Here is an 18,940-nt window from a genome sequence, read left to right on the forward strand (position 1 = left end):
CACAGTCTTAAAATATATATAGATGACAATGGAGTTTGTGCTGAAACAGTAGTAACACACGTATGGTGAGCAAAAACTGTGACGCAAACTCAAATTCGGTTGAGGATCTGCTGCGTGTTAAGTGCAAGACAAAGCTCACGATGGGTGAGAAGAAGGGGTCAGGATGACTGGGGAAGGCTTCACAGTGGGAGCAAGACCCTGGAAGACTCGTACTATCTGGACGGGAGAAGGAGGTATTCCGGATGTGGGCAGCAGCATGAACACGGGCCCAGAGGCAGGAATGAGCACGGCGTGTGGGAAGGTCAGTGAAGGCATGGCCACAGCCGGAGCAGAGCGTGGGCCCTGTGGAGGCACCGGAGTCGGGGCCGAAGAGGGGCACTGTGGACTCGTCAGGGACGGCCTCAGAGCCTTGAGGGGCCTCTTCTCCACAGGGTGCAGTTTCTGATGCTGAACGAAACTGCCGTACCACTTGAAGGCCTTCCCGCACACCTTACACTCGTAAGGCTTCTCCCCGGTGTGAACTCTCTGGTGCTGAATGGAGGCGATCTTCTGAGTGAATGCCTTACCACACTCCTTACACTGGTAGGGTCTCTCCCCGGTGTGAATCCGCTGGTGGACGATAAACAGTGACCTACAACCAAAAGCTTTCCAACATTCCTTGCACTTATAGAGCTTCTCCCCGGTGTGCAGCCTCTGATGCTGCAGATACGCCGCGCTCCTGCGGAAGGCCTTGCCACACTCCTTACACTCGTAGGGCTTCTCCCCTGTGTGGATCCTCTGGTGCTGAGTCAAAGCTGTGTTGGAGCTCAAACCTTTGCCACACTCCTTGCATTCGTAGGGCCCTTCTCCAGCGTGATTCTTCTCGTGCACGATGCAGTCATAGCTGGACTTGAACGCTTTGCCACACTCCTTACACTTGAAGGGCTTCTCCCCAGTGTGACTCATCTGGTGCCGAACGAGCTTGGAGTTATACCTGAAGATTTTCCCACATTCTTTACATTCGTAGAACTTCATTCCACCCCGAAGTATCAGATTGGGATTCAGACTGAAAGTCTGCCACGCTGCCTTGCTTTTAATATCAAAGTGCTGAGACACGTTTCTGAGAAGCCCTCCCATCGGCATTCTGTGAGACTTGGTCTCCTCGGGGGCTTCCTGCTTTACAGTTGGCTCTTCGGTCTTGATCCAGGACTCACCACCTGACCAAAGAAACCACAAGTGCTCCCTGTTACTGAACTGAAAGGAAAACAGGATCCAGTGGGCCTGATTTTCCCTGGTAGGATGTGGTTTTTTAAGTCCACCCAAGAGATGGCTACAAGTATCCATTAAGGAGGATGAGAGAGAAAAACAGTAACACACAAATGGAGAGGTAACGAGGTGACGACACTGCAAACAGACTAGGAAGTGCCTCCTATACGGAAGGCTGGGAACGAACCAGGGCAGGCAAAATGGGCGGAATGAGAACTGCAGGAATGGGAAGGAAAGGGGGCAGGAGGGGAAAAAGGGAAAACAGTGGGAGAGAAAAGAGGGATCAGCAGGAAATGGAAACAGGTTTTAAAAGAGAGAGGGAGACCCCAGAGGGAAGAAAAGCCAGGGGGAGCCACAGAGCAGCCCGGGCACCACGAGGACCAGCAGCCCAGAAACACAAACCAGGAAAACGAGGGATCCCAGTGCCCTACCTGGAAGCCAGGAAACCACCCCAAATCCTGAATTCTAAATAATGGCCTAAAGATTCTACTTTTAAATATCCCACATAATATTCTGGGATAAAAGATTATTTCTTTCAGGAAGTCAGCAGGAACACAAGTTGATCGGAGAGCTGTAGGCCACTGTAGTTTTACTGCTAAAGGGACCACTATTTACAAAATCACAGGATGTGTGAGAAGTGAGGCCTGGAAACTTTTTTCCCAAAAGTAAAGAAAAACCCAAGTAAATCAAAAGCTCCCAGGACTGGTAAGCAGTCTCAGGGAAATTTTAGGGTTGGGGTGTGTGTGCTGGGGGTAGGGGTGGATATTCTTGCCCTTTCCTCTACAGCTCATATAAAATAAATACAAGACTTATCAAGATTATGGCATGAGGAACTTTTAAATACTAGAAATGATTTAAACACTAAAAAGGCAAATAAAATCATAGTTATGGCACAAATAAATCAGTCTGACCCACAGAATCATATTTTCCTTGAAGTATGGCTGAAACCCTGCTTCTTTGCCATGAAAATTGGCATAACATAAAATACTTCCACTGGTATGTGAGAAAATGAGCAGTTTCAGAGGTAGTGGGTCAGATTTTCTGCAGGAGGACAGCTGTGTAAATGTGCCACCGCGTGAGCCCCGCACTCCCAGGGACTGGTCCTTCTGGGCTCAGGGCTGGACTTCAACAGAGGTCAGAGGGAAACTACAGGGAGTTTTTCCCTCTGCTGCAAAAGAAACATTTCTAGTCGACCAGGAAGGCAAAACCTGGAACCACTGGGTCCTCTACTCACCTGGACAGATGTCTCTCAAAACCTCTGCTTCCCAGGGATCTGGGCCCCACGGTGCTTCCTCTCTCTCCAGCTGGGAGATCAGAACAGGTTTGGGGAATGGAAATGCTACTCCATCAAGAAAAAGAAGCAGACAAGTTGAGGGGAGACACCCAGAGCCGTTCTGGGGATCTCTCAGCCCACCCCTAACAGGCTAGTTGAGGAGGGGAGAAGTGGGCTGCCCGGGAGACCAACGAGCCACTCAGGGGTTCTGAGGAAGGGGTCTCAACTGCGCTCCCAGGTAAGGCCAGGGTGACAGCGATTCTCCTCGGGAAGAAACTGCAAGCTTGCGCTGACTCAGAAGAAAAGAAATCCCTTTGGGAAGGATGTTTGTACTAATATCCTGGGAGACTCCTCCACAAAGGAGAGGGCCCACATCCCACAACACTGGAAGGATGAAGAAACAGAGGGCTCCCAGGGGCACCTGCCAGAGTCCCTACCCTCAGGGTGAAGAACCACACTCTTCCCTGGGATGTAATAAAGTGCAATTCCAAAGCCAAAGGGAACCAGAGATTTTCCCTACCCAGCAACCCCACAGGCTGGTTGCAAACCCCTCTGGAGCCATCACACCTAAGGGCTACTAGAATCTCCAAAACATCCAAGGGAGGCGTCAAACTATCATAAAGGGCCACTGAGAGAGACCTTACCCAGGGAAGCCACGTTTGCGTAATTCTCCAGCATCACCTCCCTGTACAGGGCCCTTTGAGCAGGGGCCAGGCTGTCCCATTGGTTCTGGGTGAAGTACACAGCCACGTCCTCAAAGGCCACTGGCTCCTGAAACAACAGGTTCCTGCTCAAGCTCTGAGTGAGAGTCAGAGGTGGGCAGTCTGAGCTGCAGGGAAGAGATGGACCTGCCAGGGTCCACGACTCTGAGCCCCATGGAAGATCTGCTCTGTGCACAAGAGCACCCAGCACCACAGCAGGGTCAGCCCTCAGCTAGTGTTGCCACCTCCAAACACAGACTGCCAATGCTGTCCCATCTGCTCAGCTCGGGCACCAACTGTCATCCCAGCCTCATAGCCTGGCATCTAGGGCTCTCCTGCCTGGGGACTACATCAACCTCTATGCTCCTGTCTCCACGCATCTGTCCCCCTAGCACCTGCTACCCTCACGTACTCCATCACTTGACACCTTATTTTCTGCATACCAACCACTGCAGGCAGCTGCCACCTGCCAGGTCTCCACCCATCCAAAGTACAGGTGCACGGCCGCATCTGTTCCCTGCCCCAAGCTGCTTCCTGGCCCTCCCCAACATCTTCCACTACTCACAGAGGAGCCACTCCTTAGAAATAGTCCCAGAATTTTACACATTTCTTTGTATACCTTTTTACCTTATCAGAAAGCTAGCTCTCTTGAAGAACCACCTGTCTTCAGAGAAGGCTGGCTGTGCGCTGTCCCTGGGCACAGGCACATCTCTCCATCTTGAGCTCCATCCCACCTGCCAAAGTGGGCCCCTCTCTGCCTCCTCTGGGGCCACCTCCATCCTCCCAAGACTGAAGGGAACTCATATTAGTGGATCAGCCCCTAGGTACCAGGCTCCTGCGTGGGTACTTTTAAATCTCATATTTTGTTCACTCTTTACAACATACATAGGAAGTAGGAGTTAGGACTCCCATTTTTTCAAAGGATGAAACAAAGGTTCAGAAAAATTACTTACCTTGCCCAAGATCACATAGCCAGGCAGTGACAGAGCTGGGATTTCAACCCAAATCTGTCAAACAGCAAACCTGGACTCTCCCCACACAGCAAGCTACCTCCCACGCTGGGCTCATGAATTTCTCCAAAAACGTGGCTCACACACAAACCTCATCATCACGTGGTGCTGCGCCATCTTCGGAAAACATCTTATCAAACTCCCAACTCCCTGAATCACCTGTCAATCCATCTTTACTGTGCTCCCTCCAGGCCACAAGGGCCCCTCCTCCATAGACTGAGGGATCAACTATTTCAAAACCGCACCCACCATCCCAGGAGCCATAGCCTCCACCTCTTCCATGAGATGCAAGTGTGGTTTCTAAGGGCATCCACAGGCTACCTTCTTTGCTTCTACAGACAGCAGAGCACAGACCAGGGAGAGCCTGAGTTCCCACTCTGGAAGGGGTTTCATGATTTCTGCACCTTCTTGCCTTAATGACCCATAGATGATTCCGTCTCCTTGGAGACTCTCACTACCCTATGCAGTCAGCCTTGTTCTTTTCACCCACTGAAAATGAAAATGCCAACCAGTGGGGGCTCAGCTAAGCCCCTAACTCTTGAGTATCCCATTCTCTCCTGGCAGCCCCTAAAGCAGCCTGTGCACTGGAGTCAGCACAGGGGACAGGGAGCAGGGAATGCTCTCACGATGTTCCTGGAGGACGCAGGGAAGAAACACACTCTAAGGATAAATTCTGACAACGCAAACTGCTCCCAGCAGCTCTACTGGCACTACACTAAGGTCCTTAGGAGGGGATACTTTTCAGACAAGAACTAGGGAATTCAGTTCAAAATGAGACACTGAAAGAAAAGGAACAAATTTAGAGACTTCTCCAAGGGAGAGCTGACCCTTAAACTGGACAATGATAAGGTCCAAAGGGCGCCACCCCCACCCCCAAATAGTCTGAGCCAAGAATCCAAACACCAGACAGAACCATGACGTCTTGTGAGTAATTCCTACTCCCACAAGACATTAAGGGCTTCTGAGGACAGCGACCACAGGCTCACAGGTGAACCAAAGCTCACCTCTGCTGGCAGTAAGTCAAACCTCACTCCCCAGCATCTCCAGAGCACTCTCACAACTTTCTCCTCCCAGTCTAGTACCAGCCATCTCTTCCTCCCCAAACTGCTCTTCCCATCTGCTATCAAATATCCCCAGGTTTCATGAGCCCCTCAAAATGTCTAGTATTAAAGGGGAACTTACTGTTTTAAGATAGGTTGTTGATAAATTTTTTTTCTCCTGTGGATGGTCCCTATGTGCCACACTTAATTTTTCTCCACAGTATTTTTCATCATCTGATAAATTACACTGTTTATTGTCTCTCTCCCACCACCAGGATGTAAGTCATGAGGTAAGGATTCTGTTCTGTTCATTACTGGATGATACTAGATGATTAATATGAATTTGCTGAAAGAACTAATTTCAAAAATGGTTTGACCACAAATAAAAAGTTTTAAACTTAGGAAGGTCAAAAACAACAGCAAATACCACCTTAACAGTGAAATGTCAGAGCACATCCATTAAGTTGACGACTGATGCTTTACCATGCACTGAGGTTCTACTTTCTGTGAAAGACTAGAAAAAGGGCATAAACACAGGAAAGGAAGAAACAAATATTTTTGCTTGCAGACAAAATAACTATCTGTCTAAAAAAATCCAAGAGGCAACAGAATAAACAAAAAAACATTTAAAACTGACAAAATAATTCCGTAAGTTAGCTAGATATGATATAAGTAAATTAAAATCATTTGTTTTCCTAAATACTGCTGTAAACAATTAGAAGACAGAATGGGACAAAGTAAGATTCCATTCACATGAAAATAGCTAAGAACAGACCTAATAAAAATTTGCAAGACCAAGATGAAGAAAACTAAATGTTTATTCAAATAAATAAAAGAACTGAATAAATTGGAACATACAGTGTTTGTGAATGGGAACAATCAAACTTGTAAACAAGTCAATTATCCCCAATTTTTTCTACGAAATCAATATCCACTCCCCCACCAAAAAAATCACCGAGATTTATGCAGGGGTAGGGGATCATCATAATCATCTGAAAAAAGTAAGTGTGAAAGACCAGCTGAGAAGGTTTTGAAGGAAAAATATTTTTGAAAGAAAAGATGGGGGGCATTGTAAACTGACTATATACTTCCATTAAAAAAAAAAAAAAAAAGACGGGGGAATTAAACCCTACCTTAAAAGGACAATACTTCAAGAAACTGAGAAGACAGTGAAGCCACAGATACAAAAAAATATTTTAAAAGACATATATCATAAAGGACTATTATCCAAAATATACAAAGAACTCTTATAACTCAAGTATACGGACAACCCCATTACAAAATGGGCAAAAGACTGGAGCAGATACCTCACCAAAGAGGATATCCGGATGGCAAATAATTATATGTAAAGATGCTCTACATCATATGCCATCAGGGAAAAACAAATTAAAACAATGAGATTCCCACTACACACCTATTAGAAAGGCTAAAATCTGAAACACTGACAACACCAAACCCTGGCAAGGATGTGGAGCAACAGGAACTCACTGTTGGTGGGAATACAAACTGGTACATCCACTTTGGAAGACAGTATAACAGTTTCTTCTAGCACTAGACATTCTGTTACTACATGATCCAGTAATCATGCTCTTTGCTATCTTCCCAATGAGTTGAAAACTTTTGACCATACAAAAATCTGCACAAGGATGTTTAGAGCAGCTATTCATAATTGCCAAAACTTGGAAGCAACCAAAATGTCCTTCAGTAGGTGAATGGCTAAACTGTACTACAATGAGTCAATGGAAAGAAACAAACTATCAAACCCATGAAAAGTCACTGAGGAATCTTAAACGAGTATTACTAAGTAAGTGAAACCGACCTGAAAAGGCTACTACACACTATGATTTCAACTGAATGCATTCTGGAAAAGACAGAAAGATCAAGGGTTGCCAGGAAGGGAAGGCAGAGCACAAAAGATTTTGAGAGTCAGTGAAAATACTCTGTATGCTACTATGCTAATACATACATATCATTATACATTTGTAATCCATAGATTACAAGGGTGAACCCTAACGCAAGGTACGGACCTTGGGTGACTATGATGTGTCAACACAGGTTCATCAGTTGTAACTAACATACCACTCTAGTGAGAGATGTTGATAATGGGGAGGCTATGCATGTGTGGGGCCAGGAAGCACATGGGGTTTCTGTGGTTTTTGCTCAGTTTTGTTGTGAACCTAAAACTTCTCTAAAGTCTATTTTAAAAAGTGGGCGTGGGCAATACTTAATCTCTTACCTGGACTGGATTAAGTTCGTAATTGACTCACACTCTTCTGTAACCAACTCACTACTATGAGTTGAAAACCTTTCTAATATATAATTCTAACCTTTCACCTCCCCTGCTTAATCTCCTTTAGCGTCCTCCTACTGAACCTAGAACAGAAACCAAAGTCTTCACAGTGACCTACAAGACATGTGCCTACCTGGCCCACCTCACACTGAACTACTTCCTCTGACCTCTCCCTGTTCCCAGAATACCCACAGCTTTCTCCCCAGGTCAGGGCCTCTGTATATGCTATCCTCTCTGGAAAGTTCTTCCCCTCTCTCTCCAGTAGTTCTCAAGACTGTTTCTACCTCACCCTTGAGGTCTCAACCTCCTGTGACCTCAAAGAGGGCTTCCCTGACCACTACCTTCAAAAGTGGCTTCCTTGGGGCTTCTCAAATTTGAGAAGGTGCATAAGAATCACCTAGAGAGCTTGCTACAACAGATTCTTGACCCCACTTACCCTCCTCCCCAGTCTGAATCTGGATTTAGGCTGGGGCCCAACAATGTGCAATTCTAATGAGCTCCCAGGTGCTGCTGCCACCCAACCGTGGATCACATGTTTGAGAAGCACTGTACTTCAGCAACATGTAATTGCAGTATTAACTTACTTGTTTACAGACTGCCTATTTTGGGAAAAGTACCTTTCATGAGAAAAGGGAACTTGTCTGCATTATTCAGTACTATGCAGCTAGCCTTTAGAAAGCACATGTGGCAAGAACAATGCTGGTCTCTCTGGGATACATCTATTTGTAGGGCAATCTCTTCAGTGAAAAAATTCTCTGACCTCAGCAGGCAAGTTTTTCTTTTTATAATCCCATACTCACAGTTTATCCCTCCCCTCTTCCCTTTCCCCTTTGGCAAGTTTGTTTTCTATGCCTGTTCAGACAACTTTTATTTGTAGAACATGATCTGGATTTCCACATTCAGGGAGAATTTCTTGGCTTTTACCCTTTTCCCACTTAAACCTATACATCTGAATGCACCTCTCTTCACACAAAAAACTCTTTATTTCCTCCACCACGTATTTACAACCATAGCCCTGCAGATGGACTCAAGGCAGAAACCACAGTCTGGCCAAGTTAGGCCTTCTTGGTCCTTTCCTGATTACCTGATAGCTAATGTGATTCTTTTTAAAGACTGAAAGGAAGCTCAGCTCACCTGAGGCCAAGTGGTTTGGAGCATGGCTGATGTCCCCTGGCTCCAGGCACTGTCTTCTGGGTTTGGAAAAGCAAGAACCTTAAAAGCTAAGAGAATAAGAGCCATGAGTACGATAGTCCCTGTCCTGCGTCACCCACAGCTGCCTGCAGCCTTCCCATTCTCATTTCCAGCACTGACAAGAGACTCTGTCAGGCCCCCTCTGGCTGATCACCCCAACCTCCTCATGAACTGCTCTGCCTGGTCCTCGGGACAATCCTCCACCTGCCTGTTCTGCCCAAGAGCGTTCCTGAGCGCATTCACACCGAGCGGACCGAGGGACCCAAGGTGAATCCTGTCCCTGCAGAGCTGGGGCTGAACAAACCTAAAAATCTAAATTAAAAAAAAGAAACAAAAAAACCCCGCTTCTGGGGACCATTACATTGAACCCCAAAAAGGTGCCTATGGAGAGGACAGACAGGGGTGGCTGGATTTGGATTAAGAGGAAGCTACTCAGTGTTCCAGTGGGTGATGGTGACAGGAGACCCGACCAGGATCTCCACCCAAGGAAGCAGGAGACCCCAGACAGCAGAAGCGTCAGTCCCGGGCGCGGGAGGCTGTAGGGCCCAGCTCTTTAGGACAAACAAGAGGATCACGCCTCGGTGGGAAAGGGCTGGACTAGGGCTCTAGAAGGCCCCGCAGCCACCTCGGGAGAGCTCCGGGTCAGAGAGAGGCGAGTTCAGGGCGGGGTGCTGATGAGCCGCCAAGGGAAGCGAGGAAGCCGGCACCAGGCCAGCCTGGCACGTACAACTCGCCGGAACCCATCCGCTTCGCTTCCGAATCCAGAGAAGCGGGTCCCTAAAAGCCGCTGCGGAAGCGAGCGCATGCACCGACTGCCCCTCTAGGCCGCCCGGAGGCCGCCCATCTCGGTGGTCCCCGCCGCGCGGCCCCACGTGACCTAAGGAGGCGGGGTTTCGGGCGGGCTCTCGCCGCGTGGCCACTCACCGCGTGGCCACTGGCCGGCGCCCCGGGTGCCTCCGCCCCTGTGCTCCAACCCTCAGCGGACTCTGGCTGGGGTTTCGCGGCACTGATGCAGCTTCACTCTACTCAGACCTCGGCCTCTTAACGGACTGCCCCATCGGCTGTCACCTGGAGCCTGGGCTGTACAAGTAGGGGGAGAGTGGCCCCTGCTGTGCCATCTCTTAAACAAGCCAGGGATCCTGGGTCCTAGGCTGAGCAGCCCTTAGGAAAACCATGGTTTCCATCTGCCTTTTTAAAGCCCTCTCCCTTCCTAGGACCTAGACGTGTATGGGACCTTTTAGGGCAGATTCCCTTAACAACCAAAATAATAGTGACTAAGGTTGGTAGGCATCCAATGTATACGAGACACGTCCTATATGAAATGATTTCGTCCTGTATTGACTTTGGCTGGACGCCCTAAATGTCCTGTGTTTAGCTTTTTACAATAAGTTACAAAAATTCTGTAGTTTACAGCTATTTTTCCGCCTAATAACTGGCACTTAAATAACTTAAATTTCAACACTGACTTAAAAACAAAATCGTAACTCCACAAATAAAGATATGGTTAATCCCTTACAGTCTCTCCTGCAGGTTTGGCTGAGGGAAGAAAAAGGGGGGGGGGGGGCGAGAATTAAAAATTAAAAGTACTGATTTTTAGATTAAAGAAAGGAAAAGACTGTTAATTTGACCAAGGTCCCAAGTCACAAACAAGTAACTGCCCTTAGTTTACCTAACTTCAGGTCAACACACATGCTCTGAAAATCAGCCAATGAGTGACATTCTCACTTTGGTGACCCCTCCTTAACTATGCTGCAGAAAATTATCAAACCAATGGCAGCCTCAAGCTTCAGAACATAAGCCAATCAGTGAAAAACACCCTTGAAAGTCAGCCAATCAGTGACAGTCCTACCCACTGGACAACAACCAATTAGCAAGTTCCTCACTACAGTGATGATGCTTCTGAAAAGCAATGGGTCAACAGTAGCCTTACTCCCGCCCGTGACCACTTCTTGCCAATGTGGCTGCCAACGTGAACAGACTTTTTTCCTTTGACCACTGTGATAGGTCTGCTGAACACAGTTCCAGACACAGGGCTCCTACTCACCAAGCACTCCAGAGCTAAAAAAAGGGAATTGGCCTCTCACTGCTAGAAGATAAAAGAACCCTGGATATCTGAATATGACTATCCCAGAAGTTTGTTACTCCTTTCATACGAATTGGACTTAGTTATTGACCAACTAGAGTATAAAGACGTTTTAACCATAAAGAGTATATTGGGTTACTACAACATTAGATACTACATTAGATACATTACAGATCACCCCAAAATTTTGCGGCTGAAAACAATACACATTGATTGTCTCTCAAATTCTCTGTAGATTAGAAACTCAAGAGTGGCTTGGCTGGATGGGACTAGCTTGGGATCTCTCGTGAGGATACAATCAGGTATCACCTGGGGCCGCACTCATCTGAAAGCTGGACTGAGGCTGGATGATCTGCTTCCCTCATAGCTCACTCACATGGCTGGCAAGTTGGTACTGGTTATTGGTGTGAAACCTCAATCCCTTCCCACATGGGTATCTGCACATGCCTAAGTGTCCTCACCACATGGTGACAGACTACTACCCAAGGTAAGCAATCCAAGAGGCTGAGGATAATTGCAATGTCATTTATGACCTAGCTTTGGAAGTCATGTCCCATCACTGTCTCAACATACTATCATCACAGGCCAGTCATGATTCAGTGTTGAGCAAAAGGCACGAGGGCATGAATGCCGGGTTGAGAATCACTAAGGACCACTGTGGAGGCTGCCTGACACAGAGATTTTACCTATCACAGAAATGGTTCATTTTATAAAACCTGTACTATTTTTATGGTAAAGTTTATGCAAATCAATTGTTTTAAATAGAATTAAATTTCCAGGAACAATAGCATGATGAGTACTTATATGTGCATACTGCCCCCTCTCTAAACCTATCAGAATGAACCCCTATGATTAGACTACAGAGACAGGCACATGTGTACAGATGCAATACACATATGCACATGTACACCACAAGCTCTGTAAAACATCATCAGCCAGTTATTACAATTAGGACTAATCTGAAGGGAAACAAAACTGGACATGCAATTTCCCTTTGGTATCATGGTGCAGGGAGAAGAAATCAGGAAGCTTTGATAGGCCCAAATAAAACCCCCAAACTGGGAGGATGACTGACATCAGGGGGAGCTGGAGAAGAAAACTGGGAGCATGCTACCAGGGGCCCATTCTTTCCCCACACAGTCTCAGCAGAGGGACAGGGTTCAGGCGGTGCTGACCCAGAGGCAGCTAGATGACAAGGTGAACCAAGAGAGAGAGATGAGAGACTTGGGCCTTTGCAGCTGTTAGGGAGTCTGTTCAAGTTTCAGCAAAATTCAAGTCTGGAGCTAGATGTCCTTCACCTGGCCAATGCCAGAGACTGGCTCTCCTTAAAAGACACCCCACCCCTAGCCACTAGCCAGTACAAAAGGACAAGAAAAAGAAAGAAAATGCATGCAGAACTGGAAAGGAAGAAGTAAAATTGTTATTTGTGAAGATGATTCTCAAGGTCAGAAAATCCTATGGAATCTATGAAATGTTACTAGAACTAATAAGTGAGTTGTGCAAGGTTGCAGGATACAAGGTCAAAATACAAAAATCAATTATATTTCTACATACCAATAGTTAAGATTGGAAATTTATTATTTATAATAGCATCAAAAATATGAAATACACATACATCTGAGAAAATGTGTGAAAGACCTATACTGTAAAAGTTATAAAACATTGCCCAGAGAAATTAATAAAAAACCTAAATAAGAGGAGATATTTACCATGTTCATGAGTTGAAAGACTATATATACTTAAGATGCCAGTTATACTAAAATTAATCTATAGGTTCAATACAATTTCATTCAAAATCCCGGGATATACTTTGTAGAAATTGACAAACTGATTCTAAAATTCATATGGAAATGCAAAGGACCTGGAATGGCCAAAATAACTTTGGCAAAAAGCAAAGTAGGAGGACTAACACTGTATAATTTCAACACTTCGAAAACTACCATAATTAATGCAGGGTGTTAACGGCATCAAGATGGACAATAGATAGATCAATGGAACAAAATAGAATCTAGAATCAGACCCACACATATATGAACAACGGTGCTGCAGTAGGTTACCTGTTTTAAAAAAGGAGGGAGAGAGAGAGGGAGGAAGAAACTTAGACCCATACCTCACACCCTATACAAAGTTTAGTTCAAAATGGATGACAGAACAGAACTAAATGTAAAATCTAAAACTATAATACTTCTAGAAGGAAAAATAGGAAAAAAAGCTTTTGTAAACTTGGGTGAGGCAAAGATTTCTTAAATATGACACTAAAAGCATAATCCACAGAAGAACAAAATGATACATTAGACCTCATCAATTTTAAAATCTTCTGCGCTTCAAAAAAATATCATTAAGAGAATGAAAAGACAAAACACAGGCTGGGAGAAAATGTTTGGGAATCACATACCTAAAAAAGGACTTGCATCTATAATAAAGACCTCTCAGAGATCAATAAAAAGAAAACCCAGTAAAAACATAGGCAAAAGATATAAACAGAGACTTTACCAAAGAAGACACAGTGGAAGGCAAGTAAGCACATGAAAATATGCTCAACATCATTAGTCATTAGGGAAAGCAAATTAAAATCTTAATGAGATAGTGTTAGGCACTTACTATAATAGCTAAAATTTAAAACACTGACAATCTTTTTGAGTGTAGACGAAGATATATTAGAAGTGGAACTTTCACACAATGCTGGTACGAATGCAGAGTGACAACTTCTTTGTAGAACTGTTTGAAGACACTGAAAAAGTTAAATATACACCTACCTTATAACTCAGCCATTCCACTCCTGGTGTTTACCTAAGAGAAACAGAAGCACACATCCTTACAAAGAGTTGAACCCAAATGCTCATAGAAGCTTTATTTGCAATAACCCAAAACCGGACATAGCCTAAATGCCCATCAAGAGGTGAATGGACAAACAGATGGTGGTATAGCCATAGTAGACTATGACTCTGCAATAGAGAGGAACAAACCAGTGATGTATGCGACATGGGTGAATCTCAAAACAATTCTGCTGAGTAAGACACTAGACCAAAGAGAAGAGTAAGTACAGTGTGACAGCATGTGTATAAAATCCTAGGAAAGGAAAGCTAAACCAAAGTGACAGAGGCAGATCAGTAGTTGCCTGGAAAGAGCCAGGAGAGAGGGATTACCAAGGGGCATAAACAAAGTTTTGGGGGTTATGGCTGTGTTTCTTACCTCAATTGTGGTGACTGTTTCACTGGTATATACGTGATAACTCAAAACTCATCATCAATGACATGATGATAATACAAAACACTTCTGTTTATTATGCTCCAGTCGCTGTTCTAAGCACTTCTATATGTATTAATGCAGTTGATCCTCAACACAAACCTATGAGGTAGATGGTCCTCCCTATTTTACAGAAAAGGAAATTAGTGCAGAGTTTCCATAACTTAACCAAGGTCACATGTCTGGGTTCATCCCAAAGTCAGCCTGGCTCTGAATGACTAACCACTACCTTCTGCTTCCTGCAGTGGGCGAAGTCAAGCTGCTTTATACGTGGATGCCGCAACAGAACACACTTACTTCTTCCCTTGTATCCACAGGTAACAGAAAATAATAGTGCCTTCTTTCACCATCATGAGAAATAACTAGATGAAGTTACAAGGAAATCTTTGCTGATGTGAGGTCACTTGGAACAGTAATGAAATGAACAAACTTAAGACAAACAGGCCCTTGCATCTGACTCAAAGGGTACAATACAGACATCCCAGCTTTTGCAAAGGCACAGACTGCAATTGAGTATGAAGAGTCACTGCAGAGCCAGAAGTAGTGAGGGTGGGCCCTGCATCTGAGGGAGGTCTCTGAAAGTCTGCACCCTATTAAGAATGTCCTCCAAGATGCAGATGGCTCCACATGGACACGGCCCCTTTGCTTTTGAGTTTAGGACACTTACAATGTTCAGATTGTAATATAGAATCCATATATCTGTCTTTTTTCCCTCCCAGTTTACCCTTTGTTTAGTGTTGCACATCTGAGAAAGGATGTATGGGAGATAAAGTTTTAAGATCTACAAGGTCTGAAATGCCTTCATTCTACACTCACACTTGAGAGTATAAAATTCTGGTGGAAATCATTTTCCCTCAGAATTTTGAAGGCATACACCATTGTCGTCTAACATGCAATGTTGCTGTTGAGAAACCCAATGCCATTCTTGCTCCTGATCTTTTGTTTTCTCTCTCTAGAAACGTTTTAGCATCTCCTCTTTAAACCTGATGTTTTGATCATTCACAGTGATGTTCTTTGATGGAGGTTCCCCCTAGTCCAGCTTGCTGGGCACTTGGTGTATCCTTTCAATCTGGAAACTTTTCTTTGATGTTCGTAAGTTTGGGGGTTTGTTTTTTTATCTTTTCTAATTGCAAACAGAGTTCATGCTGGGGACACAAGGGCTCAGAGAACTTGAGGAGGGTTTCACGGTGGAAGCTGAGAGTCTGAACGAAACATCCTAGTGGGACAGGCAGAGAAGTAGGCATTGCAGTTACGCAGATGCATAGGAGAAGCAGCAGACGGTTAAGAATGAGCACAGCTCAGGAAAGACAGAGATGACACTGCTAAAAAGCATGAAAATGGGTAGAAATAAGAAGAGGCACCGCGAGGCTAGCTGTGGATTGTGTTACTCCGGGACAGATGTCTTCTGTGTGTGCAATTTCTGATGCAGAATGAATCTTCCACACCAGCTAAAGGTTTTCCCACACACCTTACACTCATAAGGTTTCTCGCCAGTGTGGACGCGCTCATGCTGAACCAGGGTGATTTTCTGATTGAAGGCCTTCCCACACTCCTTACATTCAAAAGGTTTCTCCCCGGTGTGGATTCGCTGATGCTGAGTCAGGGCTGTGTTGGAACTTAATCGCTTCCCACACTCTTTACATTCATAGGGTTTCTCCCCGGTGTGCATTCGCTGATGGACAATGAAACTTGAGCTACAGCTGAAAGTTTTCCAGCATGCGTTGCATTCATGGAGTTTCTCCCCAGTGTGGAACCTCTGGTGCTGGAGGAAGACAGAGCTGCTGCTGAAGGCCTTGCCACACTCCTGACACTCGTAGGGCTTTTCTCCGGTATGGATTCTCTGATGCTGAATCAAGGCTGTGTCTGAACTCAGACCTTTCCCACATTCTTTGCATTTAAATGGTTTCTTTCCAGTGTGGGTTATCTGATGCCGGAGAAGTAAGGAGTTATACCTGAAGTCTTTTCCGCAGTCTTTGCATTCAAAAGACTTTTCACCAGTGTGACGGCTCTGATGTTGGTGGAAGTCCGCCATTTGAGTGAAGTCTCTGTCACATTTTCCACATTTATAAGATATCCGATCACTAGGAATTGTCTGGTTAGGAGAGAGTTGTGCGCTAACACTAATGTTTTTTCCCCATTTCTCACGCTTCTCCCTGCTCTTGATGGCCCAGGCCTCCTGATGCCTGGTTGATGCGTCTGTATAATCTCTCCTCTTTGACTCTGTCTTCTTAAGTATCCATTGGCTGTGCTGCTGCTCCTGGCATCTCCCAAAGTCCAGGTCCTGGGGCACGTTCCCTGGCGGCCCTCTGACTGTCAGTCTGTGGGATTCCACTTCTTTGGAAATGTGTTCCTGAGGAGTTGATTCTTCCTTGTCAGTTCTGATCTCCCCCACTGATATCACAAAAAGAAAATACCCGTGTCAGCCCCTGACATCACAAAAAGAAAATACTTGTAATAAAGGGAAATGAAATCAGGAGGCTCTGATTTGCCCTGAGTACGTGGATATTTTCCAGTGTGTACACCAATGGCTCCCAAACATCACCACACAGCAGAACCCCCCCAAGTGGAAGACTCCATGGGAGAGAGAGCGGCGAGGCCAGGGGCATTCCTGTGAAGAGTGTGAGGACTGGAAAGCCACAGAGACTGTTAACTAGGGCAGCAGGACTAATAGCTTTCTCCCCAGTAAGTGGGATGGACTAGGGTGGACATAAAGAAGTGATAAATGGCGAGGCCGAGGTGAGAGCAAGACCACAGAGATTGGAGAAGAAAGGGTAGTTGTGCAGCTCAAGTACAACAAAGGGTCCCAGGGGCTGAAATTCCTTAAGAGCTGCTTATTTTTAAGAACATCATCTACGTCATAATCTTTGAAAGAGAACTGATCTCTGTCATCAAGTTGGCTCTAGTAAAGCAGCAGGCTCCTATGCTGCGGCTGAGGGGACCAGGCAGGGCCAACACCACAGCATCCAGAAGGAAAGGGGACAGAGTGTGGGCTTGCCTCTGAAATAAAGGAGCACTGAACAAGTGAAGAGGTCTTCCAAGAATAATCATCACTTGCAGAGATGGCCAAGTAGTGATTCTTGTCCTTTTTTCTAAAAGGCTATATAGGATGTGTATAGAGTTTAATACAACAGTATGGAATGTGAAATCCTACACTAACCAAAAAGGAAAACCTAAAGGCTATTTTCTCTCTGTTACTGAGGCCTTTTACAGGCTAATATAATCATCAGTGCCAGGCCGGGGCAAAAACCTCATGTGTTTACAAACAAACCGTTTAGAAAATATGTTTTACCCAGATAACCTGAAGTCTTGGGGTCACATCCAAAAAAGGCACACAAGGCTGGGGCAGGGGTGGGGCGATGTGCATTATTAATGGGCATTCTCTGTAAAGATTCTGAAGAGCACAGGAAATTTTAATAGGCAGAGAAGAGGTGAAGCAGAATAACAATGGCAAAATATATATAAATATATACACTGTGTTATTTTTAATTCTCATGTCAATCAAACTTTAATTTACAAGTTTTGCTTCAAACGTTCATCTGTTTTAAAAAATTTATTTTGAAGTGTCCACGAGGGAAAGATAAAACAAGAGTGGCAGGATATTGGTGACCACTGAGGTGAGGGATATGTGGGTGCACTTGGCTGGTGTCTGCATATGAGTGGAAATTTCATCATAAAAATAAAATTTTTAAATGTGCCAAGTCAGTGTTTGGGAACTCAGACTTCAATTTCCCATGGAAATAACATGCTCTATCAATACGTGGATGGCCAGAAAGGCCCTCGGAAGTCTATTTTCCTTGTAAGGTGGCTGACATCCTCATCCCTGCACAAAATAAAATGTTGGAAAAATAAAATGTTTCCAAGTGACAGGGCTGAAAAGAGCTGCTCAGATGGTGTCATTTAGTGGAGGGTGAGGTGGAGGCAAACATGAACATGCAAAGAAAGCCTGCGGACTTGCCTTTCTTGAAAGAGAATGGCCTCATTTGAGGGAGGCGACCACTGTGAATGCGGAGAATCACATGTAGTGATTCCAGAGGAACAAAAACAGTCTCACAAGAGAAGAAATGCTTTGTACAGTGAAATATGAAAACAAGAAAGCAGGCCAAACAAAAACGGGAGGGTCTCATGCTTACCCGGACAGACTCCTCCAAGGGCCTCCCTGCCCACAGCTTCCCAGGGATCAAGGCCCCATGGCCGTTCCCCTCGCTCCAGCTGAGAGACCAGAACAGGTCTGGTGAACGAAAAAGCTGCCCAGGGAGAAAGAAACAAGAAAAGAAAGATAAAGGGAATCATGAAGCAGGTTCCCCTCTCAGCTGTCTTTGTCTTCCTGCACTGAACCAGGGAGGGAGAGACAAAGTGAAGTCAGCCTGTGCATCTTAGAGGAGAGAAAATTCCCACAGTGCCAGGCAGAGTACTGGAATAATCCTCTGTTCAGGTCCCAAATATTCAGAGAACTTGAAGACAGAGGCCGAGGCTCTGCTGAGCTCCTGAAAGTTTTCATTATTCCCTCCACACGTGGGACAGAGTCCTTCCCAGGGTTGGAGGGACAGTGATTTCAACACCTAGGAACCCAAGGCTCGTCCCACCCACTAGCCTCTGGGGAGCTCAGCCTTCAGAGCAACTGCCCACAAGGGTTATTAGAGACTCCACAGAGTCTAAGGAAGAAAGAAGCCAGGATGCTTAAAGGGCAGAGGCAGACAACAGCAGGGAGAAGAGATGTCATACCCAGGGAAGCCACGTTTGCGTAATTCTCCAGCATCACCTCCCTGTACAGGGCCCTCTGTGCAGGGGCCAGGATGCCCCATTCATTCTGGGTGAAGTACACAGCCACATCTTCAAAGGTCACCCGCTCCTGAAACAACAG

General features: G+C 45.5%; 2 protein-coding genes across 8 annotated transcripts in view; both read right to left on the reverse strand.

Moving 5' to 3' along the window:
* On the reverse strand, positions 1 to 18,242 carry ZNF621 (zinc finger protein 621). 7 transcript variants are annotated; one of them, XM_074345176.1, is made up of 6 exons: positions 18,210 to 18,242; positions 13,590 to 13,623; positions 8,694 to 8,779; positions 3,163 to 3,289; positions 2,480 to 2,584; positions 1 to 1,196 (listed from the first exon to the last, which is right to left on the reverse strand). In XM_074345176.1, the coding sequence occupies exons 3-6, from the start codon at positions 8,715 to 8,717 to the stop codon at positions 136 to 138; spliced, it is 1,317 nt and encodes a 438-aa protein (XP_074201277.1). In that variant the 5' UTR covers positions 8,718 to 8,779; positions 13,590 to 13,623; positions 18,210 to 18,242; the 3' UTR covers positions 1 to 135. The 7 variants fall into 7 exon arrangements, with proteins under 7 accessions (XP_074201277.1, XP_074201275.1, XP_074201278.1 ...); XM_074345174.1 differs by lacking the exon at positions 18,210 to 18,242 and adding an exon at positions 15,548 to 15,644; XM_074345177.1 differs by lacking the exon at positions 18,210 to 18,242 and adding an exon at positions 14,026 to 14,131.
* ZNF620 (zinc finger protein 620) overlaps positions 15,452 to 18,940 on the reverse strand; it is a 14,719-nt gene continuing 11,230 nt past the window's right edge. The window contains exons 3-5 of the mRNA XM_045509773.2: positions 18,802 to 18,928; positions 18,210 to 18,323; positions 15,452 to 16,470 (exon numbers count right to left, since the gene is read on the reverse strand). Of these exons, the coding sequence (XP_045365729.1) occupies positions 15,464 to 16,470; positions 18,210 to 18,323; positions 18,802 to 18,928 (1,248 nt within the window). The 3' untranslated portion in view covers positions 15,452 to 15,463. The remainder of the gene's footprint in view (positions 16,471 to 18,209; positions 18,324 to 18,801; positions 18,929 to 18,940) is intronic.

Source organism: Camelus bactrianus, chromosome 17 (genome assembly GCF_048773025.1).
Source record: "Camelus bactrianus isolate YW-2024 breed Bactrian camel chromosome 17, ASM4877302v1, whole genome shotgun sequence".
Taxonomy (NCBI): Eukaryota; Metazoa; Chordata; class Mammalia; order Artiodactyla; family Camelidae; genus Camelus; species Camelus bactrianus.

Coding starts and splice junctions, on each gene's coding strand:
- ZNF621 (XM_045509771.2), bottom strand. CDS start 8,989: ATGCGCTCAGGAACGCTCTTGGGCAGAACAG. Junction 3,290..8,693: donor TCCAAACCACTTGGCCTCAG/GTGAGCTGAGCT, acceptor CTGTTGTTTCAG/GAGCCAGTGGCCTTTGAGGA. Junction 2,585..3,162: donor CGCAAACGTGGCTTCCCTGG/GTAAGGTCTCTC, acceptor TTGATGGAGTAG/CATTTCCATTCCCCAAACCT.